Here is a 26,487-nt window from a genome sequence, read left to right as displayed (position 1 = left end):
AGCCTGACCTCATCCCTCAAAAATATAGATCGCTGGCTTCCTTTAAAACAGCCCTGAAAATTCACCTTTCAGGAGGCCAAAGGGGGAGGTAGTACCACTTCTCCCTTAGACAGACGAGCCCCCCATCCCCCCTCCTTTGACGCGTGCCTGTGAGTCTGTCTGGCAAGGCCGTGGTCATCACGACACACAACATGGAGGAATGTGAATCCCTGTGCACCAGGCTGGCTGTTATGGTCAACGGTCAGCAGAGGTGTCTGGGCAGTCCCCTCAAGAGCAAGTTTGGCAGCGGCTACACCATTACATTACAGTCATTTAGCAGACGCTTTTATCCAAAGCGACTTACAATAAGACCCTGTAATATACCCTGTTTACAGGTGTGAAAGAGCGGGTGATTAATTTATTTTATTTTATTTTTAAGCTCCCAACCTTTTCATGAAAAAAGGGTAAGCAATAGAGAAAGAAACACAGGAAACAAGTGATAATATATAATGAGAACAGACTACAGCCCCTTATATTAAACTAGAGGTTAGGGTGGCTACGCGGCCCTCACACTTACGTCGCACTGCCGATCCGACCAATATGTCTGGGTCATAGTGTTGGGGGCTTTGTCAGAGTACACGTCTGTCTATGTCTCTTCTTGTGCCCATATATGGAGATGTCTGTTTCTTTTTTTTTTTTCTTCAATTTTAATTGAATTGTTTTTACATCGATAACTGAATACATTTTGCGTGAATATTTGCTTGTAGGCCATTTGAATGTTTTGTTTAATTTAGTTAATGTTGGACAGCATTATGTGCAATGACGGTTCGTGTCTCCAACAAACAAAATGCCATACCATGTCAACAACAAGATTCCTATTGAAATAGCTGCGGAATAGCACTCTCTGCACTGTATGGGCATAAAAGGGAGACAGAAACAGACATCTCTGTATGGCATACAGTATATGGAGATCTCTGTATCTGTCAGTCCATGTCCATTTTATGGCCATATATGGAGATCCATGATGTCATCAGTATATGCCCATATATGGGCATGCTGATATGCATATGCCCATATAAGGAGAGCTCTGTATCTGTCAGGCCATGTCCCCTTTATGCCCACATATGGAGATTCCTGATGTCATCAGTATATGCCCGTATATGGGCATGCCCCCTTTGCTGCCCATATATGAGGAATTTTAACCCATTCAATCTGGAAACGCATCTCATAGCTATGTACAAGCTCAGAGCAAAGATTTGAGTTACAAATGTTCCCTTTAAAAATATATATATTCAAAGATTTGCACACATTTTCACGATAAAAAAAGAATAGCAGATCTACAAGCTCATATCGCTAGTGGCTCCAGGGGTAATATACAGACTCACACACAGACAGTATACAGACATCTCATCCTCCACAGAGTTACGCTGTAAATACGAGTACTTGATCTCATACCATATATGGCATCATTATGTCTCTGTCCAATTAGAGCACGGCTGTGATGCACCGACCAGAGAGTTTGGGGTATAAATAAACGTGTCGACGCCACACAATCCTTGTACTGGAAACGGTTTTCAGTTGAAGAGAGAGATGCTCGTTGTCATGATCTGTAAGAAAGGCTTTGCATTGGTAACTATGTTTAAGTCTGTCCTTCTCTGTACACTGCTTATGGCCAGCTCGCTGCTTGTGGCCAGCAGTTGGTCAGCCCTGATCACAGAGGAAGAGGATGTCTTGCTGCTGAGGAAAAGTAACTTCGATGAGGTGTTGAAAGCTCACCCCTACATTCTGGTGGACTTCTATGCCCCATGGTGCGGCCACTGCAAAGAACTGGCCCCGGAGTATGCCAAGGCGGCCCGCATGCTGAAGGCAGAGGGTTCAAATGTCCGCCTCGGTAAGGTAGACGCCACAGAAGAGACAGAGCTGGCCCAGGAGTTTGAAGTCCAGAAATACCCGACCATCGTGTTCTTCAAGGGGGGAGAAAAGGAGTCGCACAAGGAGTACTCTGATGGCAGGCAGGCTTATGACATTGTCAAGTGGCTTAAGAATCGCGCAGGCCCAGCTGTTGCCACCCTGGCCGATGTCATGCAGGCAGAGTCTATGATCGCAAACGAGGTGGCAGTCATTGGCTTCTTCAAGGATTCTGAATCCAAGGACGCTAAAGCCTTCATTAAAGCAGCAGAAACCGTAGATGATATTCCATTTGGGATGACCTCTGATGATGCAGTGTACTCAAAGTTTGAGGTGTCCAAGGACTGCGTGCTCCTCTTCAAGAAGTTTGATGAAGGTCGTAACACCTTTGAAGGTGAGCTTACCGAAGCCAACCTCCTAGCCTTTATTAAGGCCAACCAGCTGCCTCTGGTCACTGAGTTCTCAGTCCAGACTGTCACTAAGACCTTCGGTGAAGAATTCAAGTCCCATATCTTTATGTTCATGTCCAAGGCTGCTACTGACTTTGGGGACAAAATGGACCAATTCAAAAAGGCAGCAGAAGGCTTCAAGGGCAAGATCATGTTCGTCTTCATGGACACTGACGTGAATGACAACAAGAACAACATGCAGACCTTTGGTGTGAAGGAGGGACAATGCCCTGCCATCCGTCTCATCACCCTGGAAGATGAGATGACAGAGTACAGACCAGAGAACGAGGCCATCACCGCTGACAACATCATCGAATTCTGCACACTCTTCACCGAGGGAAAACTCAAGCCCCACCTCACGAGCGATTACATCCCCGAAGACTGTGACAAAAACCCTCCTGAAGTGTTCAACACGACCCGACGCGATGAACGGAGCTCTACCCAGTTTATCAACATGATCAATACGTGTTGTCCAGCGTGCCATAATGCCTACTGGTATGACCAGTATGGTTGTTATTGTGGGATAAATGTCTTCAAGAAAGGGAAGCCAATATGCCCTCTCGATGCCTGCTGCCAGGCCCATGATCAGTGTTGGGAGGAATATTACAGTCGATGTAATGTTCTTCCTGGTGTCAGAGTCTACAAATGGTACTGTGAGGAAAATAAGATAATCTGCGATGGTGGATGGTTCTGCGGCACCACTCCGAACAATGACTGTGAGCAGTTCCTATGTGAGTGTGATAGGAAAGCTACAGAGTGCTTTGGCAAGAACGAATGGCATCAGGAGCATCGCTATATGAACCAGAAGTATTGTGAACCCTGAGACCGGAGACCTCACTCTCTCACGCTAGAGAGCAACGTGGGGGCGGAACTCTCCTACATATTGCCTAAGGAGAGCACCGACAGGTTTGAGTTGCTGTTTGCTGAGCTGGAGGTGAACAGGGAGAAGTTGGGCATCGCCAGCTATGAAGCTTCTGTAACCACCATGGAGGAAGTATTCCTCAGAATGGGGAAACTGGTGGATTCCAGTTTGGACATCCAGGCCCATGACCCACCTTTTTCCCACACATTTTGCTAGCCTAGGATGGCTCAGGGTAGAAGACAGGGTTAACCCTTGCATTGTGTTAGAAAACTACATCCACTTGTGGTGTTAGCGGGTACAATTTGACCCGTGATTTAAATCAGCCCAAAATACAGAAAAAATACAATTATTTTCATTTTTTTCCCTCCCACCTCATAGCTGACTTGTAATGCATTCATATCCATGTAAACACATTTTAAAATATTATTTTGGGTTAGGGCTAGGGTTTCATCTTTCAATATATCTCGTTTTCTATTATAAAAATGTAAAAATTCACTCATAAAATTTCCTATAATGAAGGCAATGGATAATGATGTTATCTAGCTATAATAGAATAATTAAGAATAATGATTTAGAACACACTTCCAAAAAAAATGATAATAATAATTAAAAAAAATATATATATTATTAAAAATAGTGACACTAGTGGTGTTAGGGTCATTTTTGACCCGTATACCAAGAAGGTAAAAAATCATTTATTTTTCATAAACTCAAACTTTATTCTACTCCTGATAGCAATTGCTAATTGAGGACATGTCTCTCTCACTCTCAAACATGTAAACATTGAATATTGACAATTTTATTATAGAGACCATCAGAATTAATTAGAATGATGATAAATAATTTTGTTGCGTTAAAATGGCTATGTCTGAGGATATCATGAAGCCTTGTTCCAATAGAGAAATGTAAAGGGTACTTTTTACCTATTTAAACTTGGAAACGGGTCAAAAATGACCCTAACACAATGGAAGGGTTAAACAACTAAAAATGGGATTGGTCTTCAAAATAGTCAATGCAAATTTGCCCTCAATACCCGCCGCATATTTGACTAAATACCTCCAAAAAGTTAGCGACACCCACAGCCACAATACTAGAGGGAGCGTAAACAGCGATCTGGTACCACCCACCCATAAAACAAATACTACAGCACTGCCACCCAGGTGTGGAATAGCCTGACCTCATCCCTCAAAAATATAGATCGCTGGCTTCCTTTAAAACAGCCCTGAAAATTCACCTTTCAGGAGGCCAAAGGGGGAGGTAGTACCACTTCTCCCTTAGACAGACGAGCCCCCCATCCCCCCTCCTTTGACGCGTGCCTGTGAGTCTGTCTGGCAAGGCCGTGGTCATCACGACACACAACATGGAGGAATGTGAATCCCTGTGCACCAGGCTGGCTGTTATGGTCAACGGTCAGCAGAGGTGTCTGGGCAGTCCCCTCAAGAGCAAGTTTGGCAGCGGCTACACCATTACATTACAGTCATTTAGCAGACGCTTTTATCCAAAGCGACTTACAATAAGACCCTGTAATATACCCTGTTTACAGGTGTGAAAGAGCGGGTGATTAATTTATTTTATTTTATTTTTAAGCTCCCAACCTTTTCATGAAAAAAGGGTAAGCAATAGAGAAAGAAACACAGGAAACAAGTGATAATATATAATGAGAACAGACTACAGCCCCTTATATTAAACTAGAGGTTAGGGTGGCTACGCGGCCCTCACACTTACGTCGCACTGCCGATCCGACCAATATGTCTGGGTCATAGTGTTGGGGGCTTTGTCAGAGTACACGTCTGTCTATGTCTCTTCTTGTGCCCATATATGGAGATGTCTGTTTCTTTTTTTTTTTCTTCAATTTTAATTGAATTGTTTTTACATCGATAACTGAATACATTTTGCGTGAATATTTGCTTGTAGGCCATTTGAATGTTTTGTTTAATTTAGTTAATGTTGGACAGCATATGTGCAATGACGGTTCGTGTCTCCAACAAACAAAATGCCATACCATGTCAACAACAAGATTCCTATTGAAATAGCTGCGGAATAGCACTCTCTGCACTGTATGGGCATAAAAGGGAGACAGAAACAGACATCTCTGTATGGCATACAGTATATGGAGATCTCTGTATCTGTCAGTCCATGTCCATTTTATGGCCATATATGGAGATCCATGATGTCATCAGTATATGCCCATATATGGGCATGCTGATATGCATATGCCCATATAAGGAGATCTCTGTATCTGTCAGGCCATGTCCCCTTTATGCCCACATATGGAGATTCCTGATGTCATCAGTATATGCCCGTATATGGGCATGCCCCCTTTGCTGCCCATATATGAGGAATTTTAACCCATTCAATCTGGAAACGCATCTCATAGCTATGTACAAGCTCAGAGCAAAGATTTGAGTTACAAATGTTCCCTTTAAAAATATATATATTCAAAGATTTGCACACATTTTCACGATAAAAAAAGAATAGCAGATCTACAAGCTCATATCGCTAGTGGCTCCAGGGGTAATATACAGACTCACACACAGACAGTATACAGACATCTCATCCTCCACAGAGTTACGCTGTAAATACGAGTACTTGATCTCATACCATATATGGCATCATTATGTCTCTGTCCAATTAGAGCACGGCTGTGATGCACCGACCAGAGAGTTTGGGGTATAAATAAACGTGTCGACGCCACACAATCCTTGTACTGGAAACGGTTTTCAGTTGAAGAGAGAGATGCTCGTTGTCATGATCTGTAAGAAAGGCTTTGCATTGGTAACTATGTTTAAGTCTGTCCTTCTCTGTACACTGCTTATGGCCAGCTCGCTGCTTGTGGCCAGCAGTTGGTCAGCCCTGATCACAGAGGAAGAGGATGTCTTGCTGCTGAGGAAAAGTAACTTCGATGAGGTGTTGAAAGCTCACCCCTACATTCTGGTGGACTTCTATGCCCCATGGTGCGGCCACTGCAAAGAACTGGCCCCGGAGTATGCCAAGGCGGCCCGCATGCTGAAGGCAGAGGGTTCAAATGTCCGCCTCGGTAAGGTAGACGCCACAGAAGAGACAGAGCTGGCCCAGGAGTTTGAAGTCCAGAAATACCCGACCATCGTGTTCTTCAAGGGGGGAGAAAAGGAGTCGCACAAGGAGTACTCTGATGGCAGGCAGGCTTATGACATTGTCAAGTGGCTTAAGAATCGCGCAGGCCCAGCTGTTGCCACCCTGGCCGATGTCATGCAGGCAGAGTCTATGATCGCAAACGAGGTGGCAGTCATTGGCTTCTTCAAGGATTCTGAATCCAAGGACGCTAAAGCCTTCATTAAAGCAGCAGAAACCGTAGATGATATTCCATTTGGGATGACCTCTGATGATGCAGTGTACTCAAAGTTTGAGGTGTCCAAGGACTGCGTGCTCCTCTTCAAGAAGTTTGATGAAGGTCGTAACACCTTTGAAGGTGAGCTTACCGAAGCCAACCTCCTAGCCTTTATTAAGGCCAACCAGCTGCCTCTGGTCACTGAGTTCTCAGTCCAGACTGTCACTAAGACCTTCGGTGAAGAATTCAAGTCCCATATCTTTATGTTCATGTCCAAGGCTGCTACTGACTTTGGGGACAAAATGGACCAATTCAAAAAGGCAGCAGAAGGCTTCAAGGGCAAGATCATGTTCGTCTTCATGGACACTGACGTGAATGACAACAAGAACAACATGCAGACCTTTGGTGTGAAGGAGGGACAATGCCCTGCCATCCGTCTCATCACCCTGGAAGATGAGATGACAGAGTACAGACCAGAGAACGAGGCCATCACCGCTGACAACATCATCGAATTCTGCACACTCTTCACCGAGGGAAAACTCAAGCCCCACCTCACGAGCGATTACATCCCCGAAGACTGTGACAAAAACCCTCCTGAAGTGTTCAACACGACCCGACGCGATGAACGGAGCTCTACCCAGTTTATCAACATGATCAATACGTGTTGTCCAGCGTGCCATAATGCCTACTGGTATGACCAGTATGGTTGTTATTGTGGGATAAATGTCTTAAAGAAAGGGAAGCCAATATGCCCTCTCGATGCCTGCTGCCAGGCCCATGATCAGTGTTGGGAGGAATATTACAGTCGATGTAATGTTCTTCCTGGTGTCAGAGTCTACAAATGGTACTGTGAGGAAAATAAGATAATCTGCGATGGTGGATGGTTCTGCGGCACCACTCCGAACAATGACTGTGAGCAGTTCCTATGTGAGTGTGATAGGAAAGCTACAGAGTGCTTTGGCAAGAACGAATGGCATCAGGAGCATCGCTATATGAACCAGAAGTATTGTGAACCCTGAGACCGGAGACCTCACTCTCTCACGCTAGAGAGCAACGTGGGGGCGGAACTCTCCTACATATTGCCTAAGGAGAGCACCGACAGGTTTGAGTTGCTGTTTGCTGAGCTGGAGGTGAACAGGGAGAAGTTGGGCATCGCCAGCTATGAAGCTTCTGTAACCACCATGGAGGAAGTATTCCTCAGAATGGGGAAACTGGTGGATTCCAGTTTGGACATCCAGGCCCATGACCCACCTTTTTCCCACACATTTTGCTAGCCTAGGATGGCTCAGGGTAGAAGACAGGGTTAACCCTTGCATTGTGTTAGAAAACTACATCCACTTGTGGTGTTAGCGGGTACAATTTGACCCGTGATTTAAATCAGCCCAAAATACAGAAAAAATACAATTATTTTCATTTTTTTCCCTCCCACCTCATAGCTGACTTGTAATGCATTCATATCCATGTAAACACATTTTAAAATATTATTTTGGGTTAGGGCTAGGGTTTCATCTTTCAATATATCTCGTTTTCTATTATAAAAATTTAAAAATTCACTCATAAAATTTCCTATAATGAAGGCAATGGATAATGATGTTATCTAGCTATAATATAATAATTAAGAATAATGATTAGAACACACTTCCAAAAAAATGATAATAATAATTAAAAAAAATATATATATTATTAAAAATAGTGACACTAGTGGTGTTAGGGTCATTTTTGACCCGTATACCAAGAAGGTAAAAAATCTTTTATTTTTCATAAACTCAAACTTTATTCTACTCCTGATAGCAATTGGTAATTGAGGACATGTCTCTCTCACTCTCAAACATGTAAACATTGAATATTGACAATTTTATTATAGAGACCATCAGAATTAATTAGAATGATGATAAATAATTGTGTTGCGTTAAAATGGCTATTTCTGAGGATATCATGAAGCCTTGTTCCAATAGAGAAATGTAAAGGGTACTTTTTACCTATTTAAACTTGGAAACGGGTCAAAAATGACCCTAACACAATGGAAGGGTTAAACAACTAAAAATGGGATTGGTCTTCAAAATAGTCAATGCAAATTTGCCCTCAATACCCGCCGCATATTTGACTAAATACCTCCAAAAAGTTAGCGACACCCACAGCCACAATACTAGAGGGAGCGTAAACAGCGATCTGGTACCACCCACCCATAAAACAAATACTACAGCACTGCCACCCAGGTGTGGAATAGCCTGACCTCATCCCTCAAAAATATAGATCGCTGGCTTCCTTTAAAACAGCCCTGAAAATTCACCTTTCAGGAGGCCAAAGGGGGAGGTAGTACCACTTCTCCCTTAGACAGACGAGCCCCCCATCCCCCCTCCTTTGACGCGTGCCTGTGAGTCTGTCTGGCAAGGCCGTGGTCATCACGACACACAACATGGAGGAATGTGAATCCCTGTGCACCAGGCTGGCTGTTATGGTCAACGGTCAGCAGAGGTGTCTGGGCAGTCCCCTCAAGAGCAAGTTTGGCAGCGGCTACACCATTACATTACAGTCATTTAGCAGACGCTTTTATCCAAAGCGACTTACAATAAGACCCTGTAATATACCCTGTTTACAGGTGTGAAAGAGCGGGTGATTAATTTATTTTATTTTATTTTTAAGCTCCCAACCTTTTCATGAAAAAAGGGTAAGCAATAGAGAAAGAAACACAGGAAACAAGTGATAATATATAATGAGAACAGACTACAGCCCCTTATATTAAACTAGAGGTTAGGGTGGCTACGCGGCCCTCACACTTACGTCGCACTGCCGATCCGACCAATATGTCTGGGTCATAGTGTTGGGGGCTTTGTCAGAGTACACGTCTGTCTATGTCTCTTCTTGTGCCCATATATGGAGATGTCTGTTTCTTTTTTTTTTTTCTTCAATTTTAATTGAATTGTTTTTACATCGATAACTGAATACATTTTGCGTGAATATTTGCTTGTAGGCCATTTGAATGTTTTGTTTAATTTAGTTAATGTTGGACAGCATTATGTGCAATGACGGTTCGTGTCTCCAACAAACAAAATGCCATACCATGTCAACAACAAAATTCCTATTGAAATAGCTGCGGAATAGCACTCTCTGCACTGTATGGGCATAAAAGGGAGACAGAAACAGACATCTCTGTATGGCATACAGTATATGGAGATCTCTGTATCTGTCAGTCCATGTCCATTTTATGGCCATATATGGAGATCCATGATGTCATCAGTATATGCCCATATATGGGCATGCTGATATGCATATGCCCATATAAGGAGAGCTCTGTATCTGTCAGGCCATGTCCCCTTTATGCCCACATATGGAGATTCCTGATGTCATCAGTATATGCCCGTATATGGGCATGCCCCCTTTGCTGCCCATATATGAGGAATTTTAACCCATTCAATCTGGAAACGCATCTCATAGCTATGTACAAGCTCAGAGCAAAGATTTGAGTTACAAATGTTCCCTTTAAAAATATATATATTCAAAGATTTGCACACATTTTCACGATAAAAAAAGAATAGCAGATCTACAAGCTCATATCGCTAGTGGCTCCAGGGGTAATATACAGACTCACACACAGACAGTATACAGACATCTCATCCTCCACAGAGTTACGCTGTAAATACGAGTACTTGATCTCATACCATATATGGCATCATTATGTCTCTGTCCAATTAGAGCACGGCTGTGATGCACCGACCAGAGAGTTTGGGGTATAAATAAACGTGTCGACGCCACACAATCCTTGTACTGGAAACGGTTTTCAGTTGAAGAGAGAGATGCTCGTTGTCATGATCTGTAAGAAAGGCTTTGCATTGGTAACTATGTTTAAGTCTGTCCTTCTCTGTACACTGCTTATGGCCAGCTCGCTGCTTGTGGCCAGCAGTTGGTCAGCCCTGATCACAGAGGAAGAGGATGTCTTGCTGCTGAGGAAAAGTAACTTCGATGAGGTGTTGAAAGCTCACCCCTACATTCTGGTGGACTTCTATGCCCCATGGTGCGGCCACTGCAAAGAACTGGCCCCGGAGTATGCCAAGGCGGCCCGCATGCTGAAGGCAGAGGGTTCAAATGTCCGCCTCGGTAAGGTAGACGCCACAGAAGAGACAGAGCTGGCCCAGGAGTTTGAAGTCCAGAAATACCCGACCATCGTGTTCTTCAAGGGGGGAGAAAAGGAGTCGCACAAGGAGTACTCTGATGGCAGGCAGGCTTATGACATTGTCAAGTGGCTTAAGAATCGCGCAGGCCCAGCTGTTGCCACCCTGGCCGATGTCATGCAGGCAGAGTCTATGATCGCAAACGAGGTGGCAGTCATTGGCTTCTTCAAGGATTCTGAATCCAAGGACGCTAAAGCCTTCATTAAAGCAGCAGAAACCGTAGATGATATTCCATTTGGGATGACCTCTGATGATGCAGTGTACTCAAAGTTTGAGGTGTCCAAGGACTGCGTGCTCCTCTTCAAGAAGTTTGATGAAGGTCGTAACACCTTTGAAGGTGAGCTTACCGAAGCCAACCTCCTAGCCTTTATTAAGGCCAACCAGCTGCCTCTGGTCACTGAGTTCTCAGTCCAGACTGTCACTAAGACCTTCGGTGAAGAATTCAAGTCCCATATCTTTATGTTCATGTCCAAGGCTGCTACTGACTTTGGGGACAAAATGGACCAATTCAAAAAGGCAGCAGAAGGCTTCAAGGGCAAGATCATGTTCGTCTTCATGGACACTGACGTGAATGACAACAAGAACAACATGCAGACCTTTGGTGTGAAGGAGGGACAATGCCCTGCCATCCGTCTCATCACCCTGGAAGATGAGATGACAGAGTACAGACCAGAGAACGAGGCCATCACCGCTGACAACATCATCGAATTCTGCACACTCTTCACCGAGGGAAAACTCAAGCCCCACCTCACGAGCGATTACATCCCCGAAGACTGTGACAAAAACCCTCCTGAAGTGTTCAACACGACCCGACGCGATGAACGGAGCTCTACCCAGTTTATCAACATGATCAATACGTGTTGTCCAGCGTGCCATAATGCCTACTGGTATGACCAGTATGGTTGTTATTGTGGGATAAATGTCTTCAAGAAAGGGAAGCCAATATGCCCTCTCGATGCCTGCTGCCAGGCCCATGATCAGTGTTGGGAGGAATATTACAGTCGATGTAATGTTCTTCCTGGTGTCAGAGTCTACAAATGGTACTGTGAGGAAAATAAGATAATCTGCGATGGTGGATGGTTCTGCGGCACCACTCCGAACAATGACTGTGAGCAGTTCCTATGTGAGTGTGATAGGAAAGCTACAGAGTGCTTTGGCAAGAACGAATGGCATCAGGAGCATCGCTATATGAACCAGAAGTATTGTGAACCCTGAGACCGGAGACCTCACTCTCTCACGCTAGAGAGCAACGTGGGGGCGGAACTCTCCTACATATTGCCTAAGGAGAGCACCGACAGGTTTGAGTTGCTGTTTGCTGAGCTGGAGGTGAACAGGGAGAAGTTGGGCATCGCCAGCTATGAAGCTTCTGTAACCACCATGGAGGAAGTATTCCTCAGAATGGGGAAACTGGTGGATTCCAGTTTGGACATCCAGGCCCATGACCCACCTTTTTCCCACACATTTTGCTAGCCTAGGATGGCTCAGGGTAGAAGACAGGGTTAACCCTTGCATTGTGTTAGAAAACTACATCCACTTGTGGTGTTAGCGGGTACAATTTGACCCGTGATTTAAATCAGCCCAAAATACAGAAAAAATACAATTATTTTCATTTTTTTCCCTCCCACCTCATAGCTGACTTGTAATGCATTCATATCCATGTAAACACATTTTAAAATATTATTTTGGGTTAGGGCTAGGGTTTCATCTTTCAATATATCTCGTTTTCTATTATAAAAATGTAAAAATTCACTCATAAAATTTCCTATAATGAAGGCAATGGATAATGATGTTATCTAGCTATAATATAATAATTAAGAATAATGATTTAGAACACACTTCCAAAAAAATGATAATAATAATTAAAAAAAATATATATATTATTAAAAATAGTGACACTAGTGGTGTTAGGGTCATTTTTGACCCGTATACCAAGAAGGTAAAAAATCATTTATTTTTCATAAACTCAAACTTTATTCTACTCCTGATAGCAATTGCTAATTGAGGACATGTCTCTCTCACTCTCAAACATGTAAACATTGAATATTGACAATTTTATTATAGAGACCATCAGAATTAATTAGAATGATGATAAATAATTGTGTTGCGTTAAAATGGCTATTTCTGAGGATATCATGAAGCCTTGTTCCAATAGAGAAATGTAAAGGGTACTTTTTACCTATTTAAACTTGGAAACGGGTCAAAAATGACCCTAACACAATGGAAGGGTTAAACAACTAAAAATGGGATTGGTCTTCAAAATAGTCAATGCAAATTTGCCCTCAATACCCGCCGCATATTTGACTAAATACCTCCAAAAAGTTAGCGACACCCACAGCCACAATACTAGAGGGAGCGTAAACAGCGATCTGGTACCACCCACCCATAAAACAAATACTACAGCACTGCCACCCAGGTGTGGAATAGCCTGACCTCATCCCTCAAAAATATAGATCGCTGGCTTCCTTTAAAACAGCCCTGAAAATTCACCTTTCAGGAGGCCAAAGGGGGAGGTAGTACCACTTCTCCCTTAGACAGACGAGCCCCCCATCCCCCCTCCTTTGACGCGTGCCTGTGAGTCTGTCTGGCAAGGCCGTGGTCATCACGACACACAACATGGAGGAATGTGAATCCCTGTGCACCAGGCTGGCTGTTATGGTCAACGGTCAGCAGAGGTGTCTGGGCAGTCCCCTCAAGAGCAAGTTTGGCAGCGGCTACACCATTACATTGCAGTCATTTAGCAGACGCTTTTATCCAAAGCGACTTACAATAAGACCCTGTAATATACCCTGTTTACAGGTGTGAAAGAGCGGGTGATTAATTTATTTTATTTTATTTTTAAGCTCCCAACCTTTTCATGAAAAAAGGGTAAGCAATAGAGAAAGAAACACAGGAAACAAGTGATAATATATAATGAGAACAGACTACAGCCCCTTATATTAAACTAGAGGTTAGGGTGGCTACGCGGCCCTCACACTTACGTCGCACTGCCGATCCGACCAATATGTCTGGGTCATAGTGTTGGGGGCTTTGTCAGAGTACACGTCTGTCTATGTCTCTTCTTGTGCCCATATATGGAGATGTCTGTTTCTTTTTTTTTTTTCTTCAATTTTAATTGAATTGTTTTTACATCGATAACTGAATACATTTTGCGTGAATATTTGCTTGTAGGCCATTTGAATGTTTTGTTTAATTTAGTTAATGTTGGACAGCATTATGTGCAATGACGGTTCGTGTCTCCAACAAACAAAATGCCATACCATGTCAACAACAAAATTCCTATTGAAATAGCTGCGGAATAGCACTCTCTGCACTGTATGGGCATAAAAGGGAGACAGAAACAGACATCTCTGTATGGCATACAGTATATGGAGATCTCTGTATCTGTCAGTCCATGTCCATTTTATGGCCATATATGGAGATCCATGATGTCATCAGTATATGCCCATATATGGGCATGCTGATATGCATATGCCCATATAAGGAGAGCTCTGTATCTGTCAGGCCATGTCCCCTTTATGCCCACATATGGAGATTCCTGATGTCATCAGTATATGCCCGTATATGGGCATGCCCCCTTTGCTGCCCATATATGAGGAATTTTAACCCATTCAATCTGGAAACGCATCTCATAGCTATGTACAAGCTCAGAGCAAAGATTTGAGTTACAAATGTTCCCTTTAAAAATATATATATTCAAAGATTTGCACACATTTTCACGATAAAAAAAGAATAGCAGATCTACAAGCTCATATCGCTAGTGGCTCCAGGGGTAATATACAGACTCACACACAGACAGTATACAGACATCTCATCCTCCACAGAGTTACGCTGTAAATACGAGTACTTGATCTCATACCATATATGGCATCATTATGTCTCTGTCCAATTAGAGCACGGCTGTGATGCACCGACCAGAGAGTTTGGGGTATAAATAAACGTGTCGACGCCACACAATCCTTGTACTGGAAACGGTTTTCAGTTGAAGAGAGAGATGCTCGTTGTCATGATCTGTAAGAAAGGCTTTGCATTGGTAACTATGTTTAAGTCTGTCCTTCTCTGTACACTGCTTATGGCCAGCTCGCTGCTTGTGGCCAGCAGTTGGTCAGCCCTGATCACAGAGGAAGAGGATGTCTTGCTGCTGAGGAAAAGTAACTTCGATGAGGTGTTGAAAGCTCACCCCTACATTCTGGTGGACTTCTATGCCCCATGGTGCGGCCACTGCAAAGAACTGGCCCCGGAGTATGCCAAGGCGGCCCGCATGCTGAAGGCAGAGGGTTCAAATGTCCGCCTCGGTAAGGTAGACGCCACAGAAGAGACAGAGCTGGCCCAGGAGTTTGAAGTCCAGAAATACCCGACCATCGTGTTCTTCAAGGGGGGAGAAAAGGAGTCGCACAAGGAGTACTCTGATGGCAGGCAGGCTTATGACATTGTCAAGTGGCTTAAGAATCGCGCCGGCCCAGCTGTTGCCACCCTGGCCGATGTCATGCAGGCAGAGTCTATGATCGCAAACGAGGTGGCAGTCATTGGCTTCTTCAAGGATTCTGAATCCAAGGACGCTAAAGCCTTCATTAAAGCAGCAGAAACCGTAGATGATATTCCATTTGGGATGACCTCTGATGATGCAGTGTACTCAAAGTTTGAGGTGTCCAAGGACTGCGTGCTCCTCTTCAAGAAGTTTGATGAAGGTCGTAACACCTTTGAAGGTGAGCTTACCGAAGCCAACCTCCTAGCCTTTATTAAGGCCAACCAGCTGCCTCTGGTCACTGAGTTCTCAGTCCAGACTGTCACTAAGACCTTCGGTGAAGAATTCAAGTCCCATATCTTTATGTTCATGTCCAAGGCTGCTACTGACTTTGGGGACAAAATGGACCAATTCAAAAAGGCAGCAGAAGGCTTCAAGGGCAAGATCATGTTCGTCTTCATGGACACTGACGTGAATGACAACAAGAACAACATGCAGACCTTTGGTGTGAAGGAGGGACAATGCCCTGCCATCCGTCTCATCACCCTGGAAGATGAGATGACAGAGTACAGACCAGAGAACGAGGCCATCACCGCTGACAACATCATCGAATTCTGCACACTCTTCACCGAGGGAAAACTCAAGCCCCACCTCACGAGCGATTACATCCCCGAAGACTGTGACAAAAACCCTCCTGAAGTGTTCAACACGACCCGACGCGATGAACGGAGCTCTACCCAGTTTATCAACATGATCAATACGTGTTGTCCAGCGTGCCATAATGCCTACTGGTATGACCAGTATGGTTGTTATTGTGGGATAAATGTCTTCAAGAAAGGGAAGCCAATATGCCCTCTCGATGCCTGCTGCCAGGCCCATGATCAGTGTTGGGAGGAATATTACAGTCGATGTAATGTTCTTCCTGGTGTCAGAGTCTACAAATGGTACTGTGAGGAAAATAAGATAATCTGCGATGGTGGATGGTTCTGCGGCACCACTCCGAACAATGACTGTGAGCAGTTCCTATGTGAGTGTGATAGGAAAGCTACAGAGTGCTTTGGCAAGAACGAATGGCATCAGGAGCATCGCTATATGAACCAGAAGTATTGTGAACCCTGAGACCGGAGACCTCACTCTCTCACGCTAGAGAGCAACGTGGGGGCGGAACTCTCCTACATATTGCCTAAGGAGAGCACCGACAGGTTTGAGTTGCTGTTTGCTGAGCTGGAGGTGAACAGGGAGAAGTTGGGCATCGCCAGCTATGAAGCTTCTGTAACCACCATGGAGGAAGTATTCCTCAGAATGGGGAAACTGGTGGATTCCAGTTTGGACATCCAGGCCCATGACCCACCTTTTTCCCACACATTTTGCTAGCCTAGGATGGCTCAGGGTAGAAGACAGGGTTAACCCTTGCATTGTGTTAGAAAACTACATCCACTTGTGGTGTTAGCGGGTACAATTTGACCCGTGATTTAAATCAGCCCAAAATACAGAAAAAATACAATTATTTTCATTTTTTTCCCTCCCACCTCATAGCTGACTTGTAATGCATTCATATCCATGTAAACACATTTTAAAATATTATTTTGGGTTAGGGCTAGGGTTTCATCTTTCAATATATCTCGTTTTCTATTATAAAAATTTAAAAATTCACTCATAAAATTTCCTATAATGAAGGCAATGGATAATGATGTTATCTAGCTATAATATAATAATTAAGAATAATGATTAGAACACACTTCCAAAAAAATGATAATAATAATTAAAAAAAAAATATATATTATTAAAAATAGTGACACTAGTGGTGTTAGGGTCATTTTTGACCCGTATACCAAGAAGGTAAAAAATCATTTATTTTTCATAAACTCAAACTTTATTCTACTCCTGATAGCAATTGCTAATTGAGGACATGTCTCTCTCACTCTCAAACATGTAAACATTGAATATTGACAATTTTATTATAGAGACCATCAGAATTAATTAGAATGATGATAAATAATTGTGTTGCGTTAAAATGGCTATTTCTGAGGATATCATGAAGCCTTGTTCCAATAGAGAAATGTAAAGGGTACTTTTTACCTATTTAAACTTGGAAACGGGTCAAAAATGACCCTAACACAATGGAAGGGTTAAACAACTAAAAATGGGATTGGTCTTCAAAATAGTCAATGCAAATTTGCCCTCAATACCCGCCGCATATTTGACTAAATACCTCCAAAAAGTTAGCGACACCCACAGCCACAATACTAGAGGGAGCGTAAACAGCGATCTGGTACCACCCACCCATAAAACAAATACTACAGCACTGCCACCCAGGTGTGGAATAGCCTGACCTCATCCCTCAAAAATATAGATCGCTGGCTTCCTTTAAAACAGCCCTGAAAATTCACCTTTCAGGAGGCCAAAGGGGGAGGTAGTACCACTTCTCCCTTAGACAGACGAGCCCCCCATCCCCCCTCCTTTGACGCGTGCCTGTGAGTCTGTCTGGCAAGGCCGTGGTCATCACGACACACAACATGGAGGAATGTGAATCCCTGTGCACCAGGCTGGCTGTTATGGTCAACGGTCAGCAGAGGTGTCTGGGCAGTCCCCTCAAGAGCAAGTTTGGCAGCGGCTACACCATTACATTACAGTCATTTAGCAGACGCTTTTATCCAAAGCGACTTACAATAAGACCCTGTAATATACCCTGTTTACAGGTGTGAAAGAGCGGGTGATTAATTTATTTTATTTTATTTTTAAGCTCCCAACCTTTTCATGAAAAAAGGGTAAGCAATAGAGAAAGAAACACAGGAAACAAGTGATAATATATAATGAGAACAGACTACAGCCCCTTATATTAAACTAGAGGTTAGGGTGGCTACGCGGCCCTCACACTTACGTCGCACTGCCGATCCGACCAATATGTCTGGGTCATAGTGTTGGGGGCTTTGTCAGAGTACACGTCTGTCTATGTCTCTTCTTGTGCCCATATATGGAGATGTCTGTTTCTTTTTTTTTTTTCTTCAATTTTAATTGAATTGTTTTTACATCGATAACTGAATACATTTTGCGTGAATATTTGCTTGTAGGCCATTTGAATGTTTTGTTTAATTTAGTTAATGTTGGACAGCATTATGTGCAATGACGGTTCGTGTCTCCAACAAACAAAATGCCATACCATGTCAACAACAAAATTCCTATTGAAATAGCTGCGGAATAGCACTCTCTGCACTGTATGGGCATAAAAGGGAGACAGAAACAGACATCTCTGTATGGCATACAGTATATGGAGATCTCTGTATCTGTCAGTCCATGTCCATTTTATGGCCATATATGGAGATCCATGATGTCATCAGTATATGCCCATATATGGGCATGCTGATATGCATATGCCCATATAAGGAGAGCTCTGTATCTGTCAGGCCATGTCCCCTTTATGCCCACATATGGAGATTCCTGATGTCATCAGTATATGCCCGTATATGGGCATGCCCCCTTTGCTGCCCATATATGAGGAATTTTAACCCATTCAATCTGGAAACGCATCTCATAGCTATGTACAAGCTCAGAGCAAAGATTTGAGTTACAAATGTTCCCTTTAAAAATATATATATTCAAAGATTTGCACACATTTTCACGATAAAAAAAGAATAGCAGATCTACAAGCTCATATCGCTAGTGGCTCCAGGGGTAATATACAGACTCACACACAGACAGTATACAGACATCTCATCCTCCACAGAGTTACGCTGTAAATACGAGTACTTGATCTCATACCATATATGGCATCATTATGTCTCTGTCCAATTAGAGCACGGCTGTGATGCACCGACCAGAGAGTTTGGGGTATAAATAAACGTGTCGACGCCACACAATCCTTGTACTGGAAACGGTTTTCAGTTGAAGAGAGAGATGCTCGTTGTCATGATCTGTAAGAAAGGCTTTGCATTGGTAACTATGTTTAAGTCTGTCCTTCTCTGTACACTGCTTATGGCCAGCTCGCTGCTTGTGGCCAGCAGTTGGTCAGCCCTGATCACAGAGGAAGAGGATGTCTTGCTGCTGAGGAAAAGTAACTTCGATGAGGTGTTGAAAGCTCACCCCTACATTCTGGTGGACTTCTATGCCCCATGGTGCGGCCACTGCAAAGAACTGGCCCCGGAGTATGCCAAGGCGGCCCGCATGCTGAAGGCAGAGGGTTCAAATGTCCGCCTCGGTAAGGTAGACGCCACAGAAGAGACAGAGCTGGCCCAGGAGTTTGAAGTCCAGAAATACCCGACCATCGTGTTCTTCAAGGGGGGAGAAAAGGAGTCGCACAAGGAGTACTCTGATGGCAGGCAGGCTTATGACATTGTCAAGTGGCTTAAGAATCGCGCAGGCCCAGCTGTTGCCACCCTGGCCGATGTCATGCAGGCAGAGTCTATGATCGCAAACGAGGTGGCAGTCATTGGCTTCTTCAAGGATTCTGAATCCAAGGACGCTAAAGCCTTCATTAAAGCAGCAGAAACCGTAGATGATATTCCATTTGGGATGACCTCTGATGATGCAGTGTACTCAAAGTTTGAGGTGTCCAAGGACTGCGTGCTCCTCTTCAAGAAGTTTGATGAAGGTCGTAACACCTTTGAAGGTGAGCTTACCGAAGCCAACCTCCTAGCCTTTATTAAGGCCAACCAGCTGCCTCTGGTCACTGAGTTCTCAGTCCAGACTGTCACTAAGACCTTCGGTGAAGAATTCAAGTCCCATATCTTTATGTTCATGTCCAAGGCTGCTACTGACTTTGGGGACAAAATGGACCAATTCAAAAAGGCAGCAGAAGGCTTCAAGGGCAAGATCATGTTCGTCTTCATGGACACTGACGTGAATGACAACAAGAACAACATGCAGACCTTTGGTGTGAAGGAGGGACAATGCCCTGCCATCCGTCTCATCACCCTGGAAGATGAGATGACAGAGTACAGACCAGAGAACGAGGCCATCACCGCTGACAACATCATCGAATTCTGCACACTCTTCACCGAGGGAAAACTCAAGCCCCACCTCACGAGCGATTACATCCCCGAAGACTGTGACAAAAACCCTCCTGAAGTGTTCAACACGACCCGACGCGATGAACGGAGCTCTACCCAGTTTATCAACATGATCAATACGTGTTGTCCAGCGTGCCATAATGCCTACTGGTATGACCAGTATGGTTGTTATTGTGGGATAAATGTCTTCAAGAAAGGGAAGCCAATATGCCCTCTCGATGCCTGCTGCCAGGCCCATGATCAGTGTTGGGAGGAATATTACAGTCGATGTAATGTTCTTCCTGGTGTCAGAGTCTACAAATGGTACTGTGAGGAAAATAAGATAATCTGCGATGGTGGATGGTTCTGCGGCACCACTCCGAACAATGACTGTGAGCAGTTCCTATGTGAGTGTGATAGGAAAGCTACAGAGTGCTTTGGCAAGAACGAATGGCATCAGGAGCATCGCTATATGAACCAGAAGTATTGTGAACCCTGAGACCGGAGACCTCACTCTCTCACGCTAGAGAGCAACGTGGGGGCGGAACTCTCCTACATATTGCCTAAGGAGAGCACCGACAGGTTTGAGTTGCTGTTTGCTGAGCTGGAGGTGAACAGGGAGAAGTTGGGCATCGCCAGCTATGAAGCTTCTGTAACCACCATGGAGGAAGTATTCCTCAGAATGGGGAAACTGGTGGATTCCAGTTTGGACATCCAGGCCCATGACCCACCTTTTTCCCACACATTTTGCTAGCCTAGGATGGCTCAGGGTAGAAGACAGGGTTAACCCTTGCATTGTGTTAGAAAACTACATCCACTTGTGGTGTTAGCGGGTACAATTTGACCCGTGATTTAAATCAGCCCAAAATACAGAAAAAATACAATTATTTTCATTTTTTTCCCTCCCACCTCATAGCTGACTTGTAATGCATTCATATCCATGTAAACACATTTTAAAATATTATTTTGGGTTAGGGCTAGGGTTTCATCTTTCAATATATCTCGTTTTCTATTATAAAAATGTAAAAATTCACTCATAAAATTTCCTATAATGAAGGCAATGGATAATGATGTTATCTAGCTATAATAGAATAATTAAGAATAATGATTTAGAACACACTTCCAAAAAAATGATAATAATAATTTAAAAAAAAATATATATTATTAAAAATAGTGACACTAGTGGTGTTAGGGTCATTTTTGACCCGTATACCAAGAAGGTAAAAAATCATTTATTTTTCATAAACTCAAACTTTATTCTACTCCTGATAGCAATTGCTAATTGAGGACATGTCTCTCTCACTCTCAAACATGTAAACATTGAATATTGACAATTTTATTATAGAGACCATCAGAATTAATTAGAATGATGATAAATAATTTTGTTGCGTTAAAATGGCTATTTCTGAGGATATCATGAAGCCTTGTTCCAATAGAGAAATGTAAAGGGTACTTTTTACCTATTTAAACTTGGAAACGGGTCAAAAATGACCCTAACACAATGGAAGGGTTAAACAACTAAAAATGGGATTGGTCTTCAAAATAGTCAATGCAAATTTGCCCTCAATACCCGCCGCATATTTGACTAAATACCTCCAAAAAGTTAGCGACACCCACAGCCACAATACTAGAGGGAGCGTAAACAGCGATCTGGTACCACCCACCCATAAAACAAATACTACAGCACTGCCACCCAGGTGTGGAATAGCCTGACCTCATCCCTCAAAAATATAGATCGCTGGCTTCCTTTAAAACAGCCCTGAAAATTCACCTTTCAGGAGGCCAAAGGGGGAGGTAGTACCACTTCTCCCTTAGACAGACGAGCCCCCCATCCCCCCTCCTTTGACGCGTGCCTGTGAGTCTGTCTGGCAAGGCCGTGGTCATCACGACACACAACATGGAGGAATGTGAATCCCTGTGCACCAGGCTGGCTGTTATGGTCAACGGTCAGCAGAGGTGTCTGGGCAGTCCCCTCAAGAGCAAGTTTGGCAGCGGCTACACCATTACATTACAGTCATTTAGCAGACGCTTTTATCCAAAGCGACTTACAATAAGACCCTGTAATATACCCTGTTTACAGGTGTGAAAGAGCGGGTGATTAATTTATTTTATTTTATTTTTAAGCTCCCAACCTTTTCATGAAAAAAGGGTAAGCAATAGAGAAAGAAACACAGGAAACAAGTGATAATATATAATGAGAACAGACTACAGCCCCTTATATTAAACTAGAGGTTAGGGTGGCTACGCGGCCCTCACACTTACGTCGCACTGCCGATCCGACCAATATGTCTGGGTCATAGTGTTGGGGGCTTTGTCAGAGTACACGTCTGTCTATGTCTCTTCTTGTGCCCATATATGGAGATGTCTGTTTCTTTTTTTTTTTTCTTCAATTTTAATTGAATTGTTTTTACATCGATAACTGAATAAATTTTGCGTGAATATTTGCTTGTAGGCCATTTGAATGTTTTGTTTAATTTAGTTAATGTTGGACAGCATTATGTGCAATGACGGTTCGTGTCTCCAACAAACAAAATGCCATACCATGTCAACAACAAAATTCCTATTGAAATAGCTGCGGAATAGCACTCTCTGCACTGTATGGGCATAAAAGGGAGACAGAAACAGACATCTCTGTATGGCATACAGTATGGAGATCTCTGTATCTGTCAGTCCATGTCCATTTTATGGCCATATATGGAGATCCATGATGTCATCAGTATATGCCCATATATGGGCATGCTGATATGCATATGCCCATATAAGGAGAGCTCTGTATCTGTCAGGCCATGTCCCCTTTATGCCCACATATGGAGATTCCTGATGTCATCAGTATATGCCCGTATATGGGCATGCCCCCTTTGCTGCCCATATATGAGGAATTTTAACCCATTCAATCTGGAAACGCATCTCATAGCTATGTACAAGCTCAGAGCAAAGATTTGAGTTACAAATGTTCCCTTTAAAAATATATATATTCAAAGATTTGCACACATTTTCACGATAAAAAAAGAATAGCAGATCTACAAGCTCATATCGCTAGTGGCTCCAGGGGTAATATACAGACTCACACACAGACAGTATACAGACATCTCATCCTCCACAGAGTTACGCTGTAAATACGAGTACTTGATCTCATACCATATATGGCATCATTATGTCTCTGTCCAATTAGAGCACGGCTGTGATGCACCGACCAGAGAGTTTGGGGTATAAATAAACGTGTCGACGCCACACAATCCTTGTACTGGAAACGGTTTTCAGTTGAAGAGAGAGATGCTCGTTGTCATGATCTGTAAGAAAGGCTTTGCATTGGTAACTATGTTTAAGTCTGTCCTTCTCTGTACACTGCTTATGGCCAGCTCGCTGCTTGTGGCCAGCAGTTGGTCAGCCCTGATCACAGAGGAAGAGGATGTCTTGCTGCTGAGGAAAAGTAACTTCGATGAGGTGTTGAAAGCTCACCCCTACATTCTGGTGGACTTCTATGCCCCATGGTGCGGCCACTGCAAAGAACTGGCCCCGGAGTATGCCAAGGCGGCCCGCATGCTGAAGGCAGAGGGTTCAAATGTCCGCCTCGGTAAGGTAGACGCCACAGAAGAGACAGAGCTGGCCCAGGAGTTTGAAGTCCAGAAATACCCGACCATCGTGTTCTTCAAGGGGGGAGAAAAGGAGTCGCACAAGGAGTACTCTGATGGCAGGCAGGCTTATGACATTGTCAAGTGGCTTAAGAATCGCGCAGGCCCAGCTGTTGCCACCCTGGCCGATGTCATGCAGGCAGAGTCTATGATCGCAAACGAGGTGGCAGTCATTGGCTTCTTCAAGGATTCTGAATCCAAGGACGCTAAAGCCTTCATTAAAGCAGCAGAAACCGTAGATGATATTCCATTTGGGATGACCTCTGATGATGCAGTGTACTCAAAGTTTGAGGTGTCCAAGGACTGCGTGCTCCTCTTCAAGAAGTTTGATGAAGGTCGTAACACCTTTGAAGGTGAGCTTACCGAAGCCAACCTCCTAGCCTTTATTAAGGCCAACCAGCTGCCTCTGGTCACTGAGTTCTCAGTCCAGACTGTCACTAAGACCTTCGGTGAAGAATTCAAGTCCCATATCTTTATGTTCATGTCCAAGGCTGCTACTGACTTTGGGGACAAAATGGACCAATTCAAAAAGGCAGCAGAAGGCTTCAAGGGCAAGATCATGTTCGTCTTCATGGACACTGACGTGAATGACAACAAGAACAACATGCAGACCTTTGGTGTGAAGGAGGGACAATGCCCTGCCATCCGTCTCATCACCCTGGAAGATGAGATGACAGAGTACAGACCAGAGAACGAGGCCATCACCGCTGACAACATCATCGAATTCTGCACACTCTTCACCGAGGGAAAACTCAAGCCCCACCTCACGAGCGATTACATCCCCGAAGACTGTGACAAAAACCCTCCTGAAGTGTTCAACACGACCCGACGCGATGAACGGAGCTCTACCCAGTTTATCAACATGATCAATACGTGTTGTCCAGCGTGCCATAATGCCTACTGGTATGACCAGTATGGTTGTTATTGTGGGATAAATGTCTTCAAGAAAGGGAAGCCAATATGCCCTCTCGATGCCTGCTGCCAGGCCCATGATCAGTGTTGGGAGGAATATTACAGTCGATGTAATGTTCTTCCTGGTGTCAGAGTCTACAAATGGTACTGTGAGGAAAATAAGATAATCTGCGATGGTGGATGGTTCTGCGGCACCACTCCGAACAATGACTGTGAGCAGTTCCTATGTGAGTGTGATAGGAAAGCTACAGAGTGCTTTGGCAAGAACGAATGGCATCAGGAGCATCGCTATATGAACCAGAAGTATTGTGAACCCTGAGACCGGAGACCTCACTCTCTCACGCTAGAGAGCAACGTGGGGGCGGAACTCTCCTACATATTGCCTAAGGAGAGCACCGACAGGTTTGAGTTGCTGTTTGCTGAGCTGGAGGTGAACAGGGAGAAGTTGGGCATCGCCAGCTATGAAGCTTCTGTAACCACCATGGAGGAAGTATTCCTCAGAATGGGGAAACTGGTGGATTCCAGTTTGGACATCCAGGCCCATGACCCACCTTTTTCCCACACATTTTGCTAGCCTAGGATGGCTCAGGGTAGAAGACAGGGTTAACCCTTGCATTGTGTTAGAAAACTACATCCACTTGTGGTGTTAGCGGGTACAATTTGACCCGTGATTTAAATCAGCCCAAAATACAGAAAAAATACAATTATTTTCATTTTTTTCCCTCCCACCTCATAGCTGACTTGTAATGCATTCATATCCATGTAAACACATTTTAAAATATTATTTTGGGTTAGGGCTAGGGTTTCATCTTTCAATATATCTCGTTTTCTATTGTAAAAATGTAAAAATTCACTCATAAAATTTCCTATAATGAAGGCAATGGATAATGATGTTATCTAGCTATAATAGAATAATTAAGAATAATGATTTAGAACACACTTCCAAAAAAATGATAATAATAATTAAAAAAAATATATATATTATTAAAAATAGTGACACTAGTGGTGTTAGGGTCATTTTTGACCCGTATACCAAGAAGGTAAAAAATCATTTATTTTTCATAAACTCAAACTTTATTCTACTCCTGATAGCAATTGCTAATTGAGGACATGTCTCTCTCACTCTCAAACATGTAAACATTGAATATTGACAATTTTATTATAGAGACCATCAGAATTAATTAGAATGATGATAAATAATTTTGTTGCGTTAAAATGGCTATTTCTGAGGATATCATGAAGCCTTGTTCCAATAGAGAAATGTAAAGGGTACTTTTTACCTATTTAAACTTGGAAACGGGTCAAAAATGACCCTAACACAATGGAAGGGTTAAACAACTAAAAATGGGATTGGTCTTCAAAATAGTCAATGCAAATTTGCCCTCAATACCCGCCGCATATTTGACTAAATACCTCCAAAAAGTTAGCGACACCCACAGCCACAATACTAGAGGGAGCGTAAACAGCGATCTGGTACCACCCACCCATAAAACAAATACTACAGCACTGCCACCCAGGTGTGGAATAGCCTGACCTCATCCCTCAAAAATATAGATCGCTGGCTTCCTTTAAAACAGCCCTGAAAATTCACCTTTCAGGAGGCCAAAGGGGGAGGTAGTACCACTTCTCCCTTAGACAGACGAGCCCCCCATCCCCCCTCCTTTGACGCGTGCCTGTGAGTCTGTCTGGCAAGGCCGTGGTCATCACGACACACAACATGGAGGAATGTGAATCCCTGTGCACCAGGCTGGCTGTTATGGTCAACGGTCAGCAGAGGTGTCTGGGCAGTCCCCTCAAGAGCAAGTTTGGCAGCGGCTACACC

The 26,487-nt window shown here is 43.6% G+C and overlaps 1 protein-coding gene across 1 annotated transcript in view; it reads left to right on the top strand.

Annotated features, from left to right (window-relative positions):
* Positions 1–26,487, top strand: part of LOC308081193 (uncharacterized protein) — a gene marked incomplete at both ends in the record, with an annotated part of 136,468 nt that overhangs the window by 20,183 nt on the left and 89,798 nt on the right. Inside the window, 6 exon segments of the mRNA XM_080457582.1 lie at positions 1,656–2,801; positions 6,021–7,166; positions 10,386–11,531; positions 14,752–15,897; positions 19,117–20,262; positions 23,481–24,626. Coding sequence (XP_080313708.1) covers positions 1,656–2,801; positions 6,021–7,166; positions 10,386–11,531; positions 14,752–15,897; positions 19,117–20,262; positions 23,481–24,626 — 6,876 coding nt within the window.

This window comes from Gymnoscopelus braueri (genome assembly GCF_963280865.1).
Source record: "Gymnoscopelus braueri genome assembly, contig: SCAFFOLD_177, whole genome shotgun sequence".
NCBI classification, from domain to species: domain Eukaryota; kingdom Metazoa; phylum Chordata; class Actinopteri; order Myctophiformes; family Myctophidae; genus Gymnoscopelus; species Gymnoscopelus braueri.
Note: the sequence above shows the minus strand (reverse complement) of the source record. Positions and strands in the feature narration are given on the sequence as shown.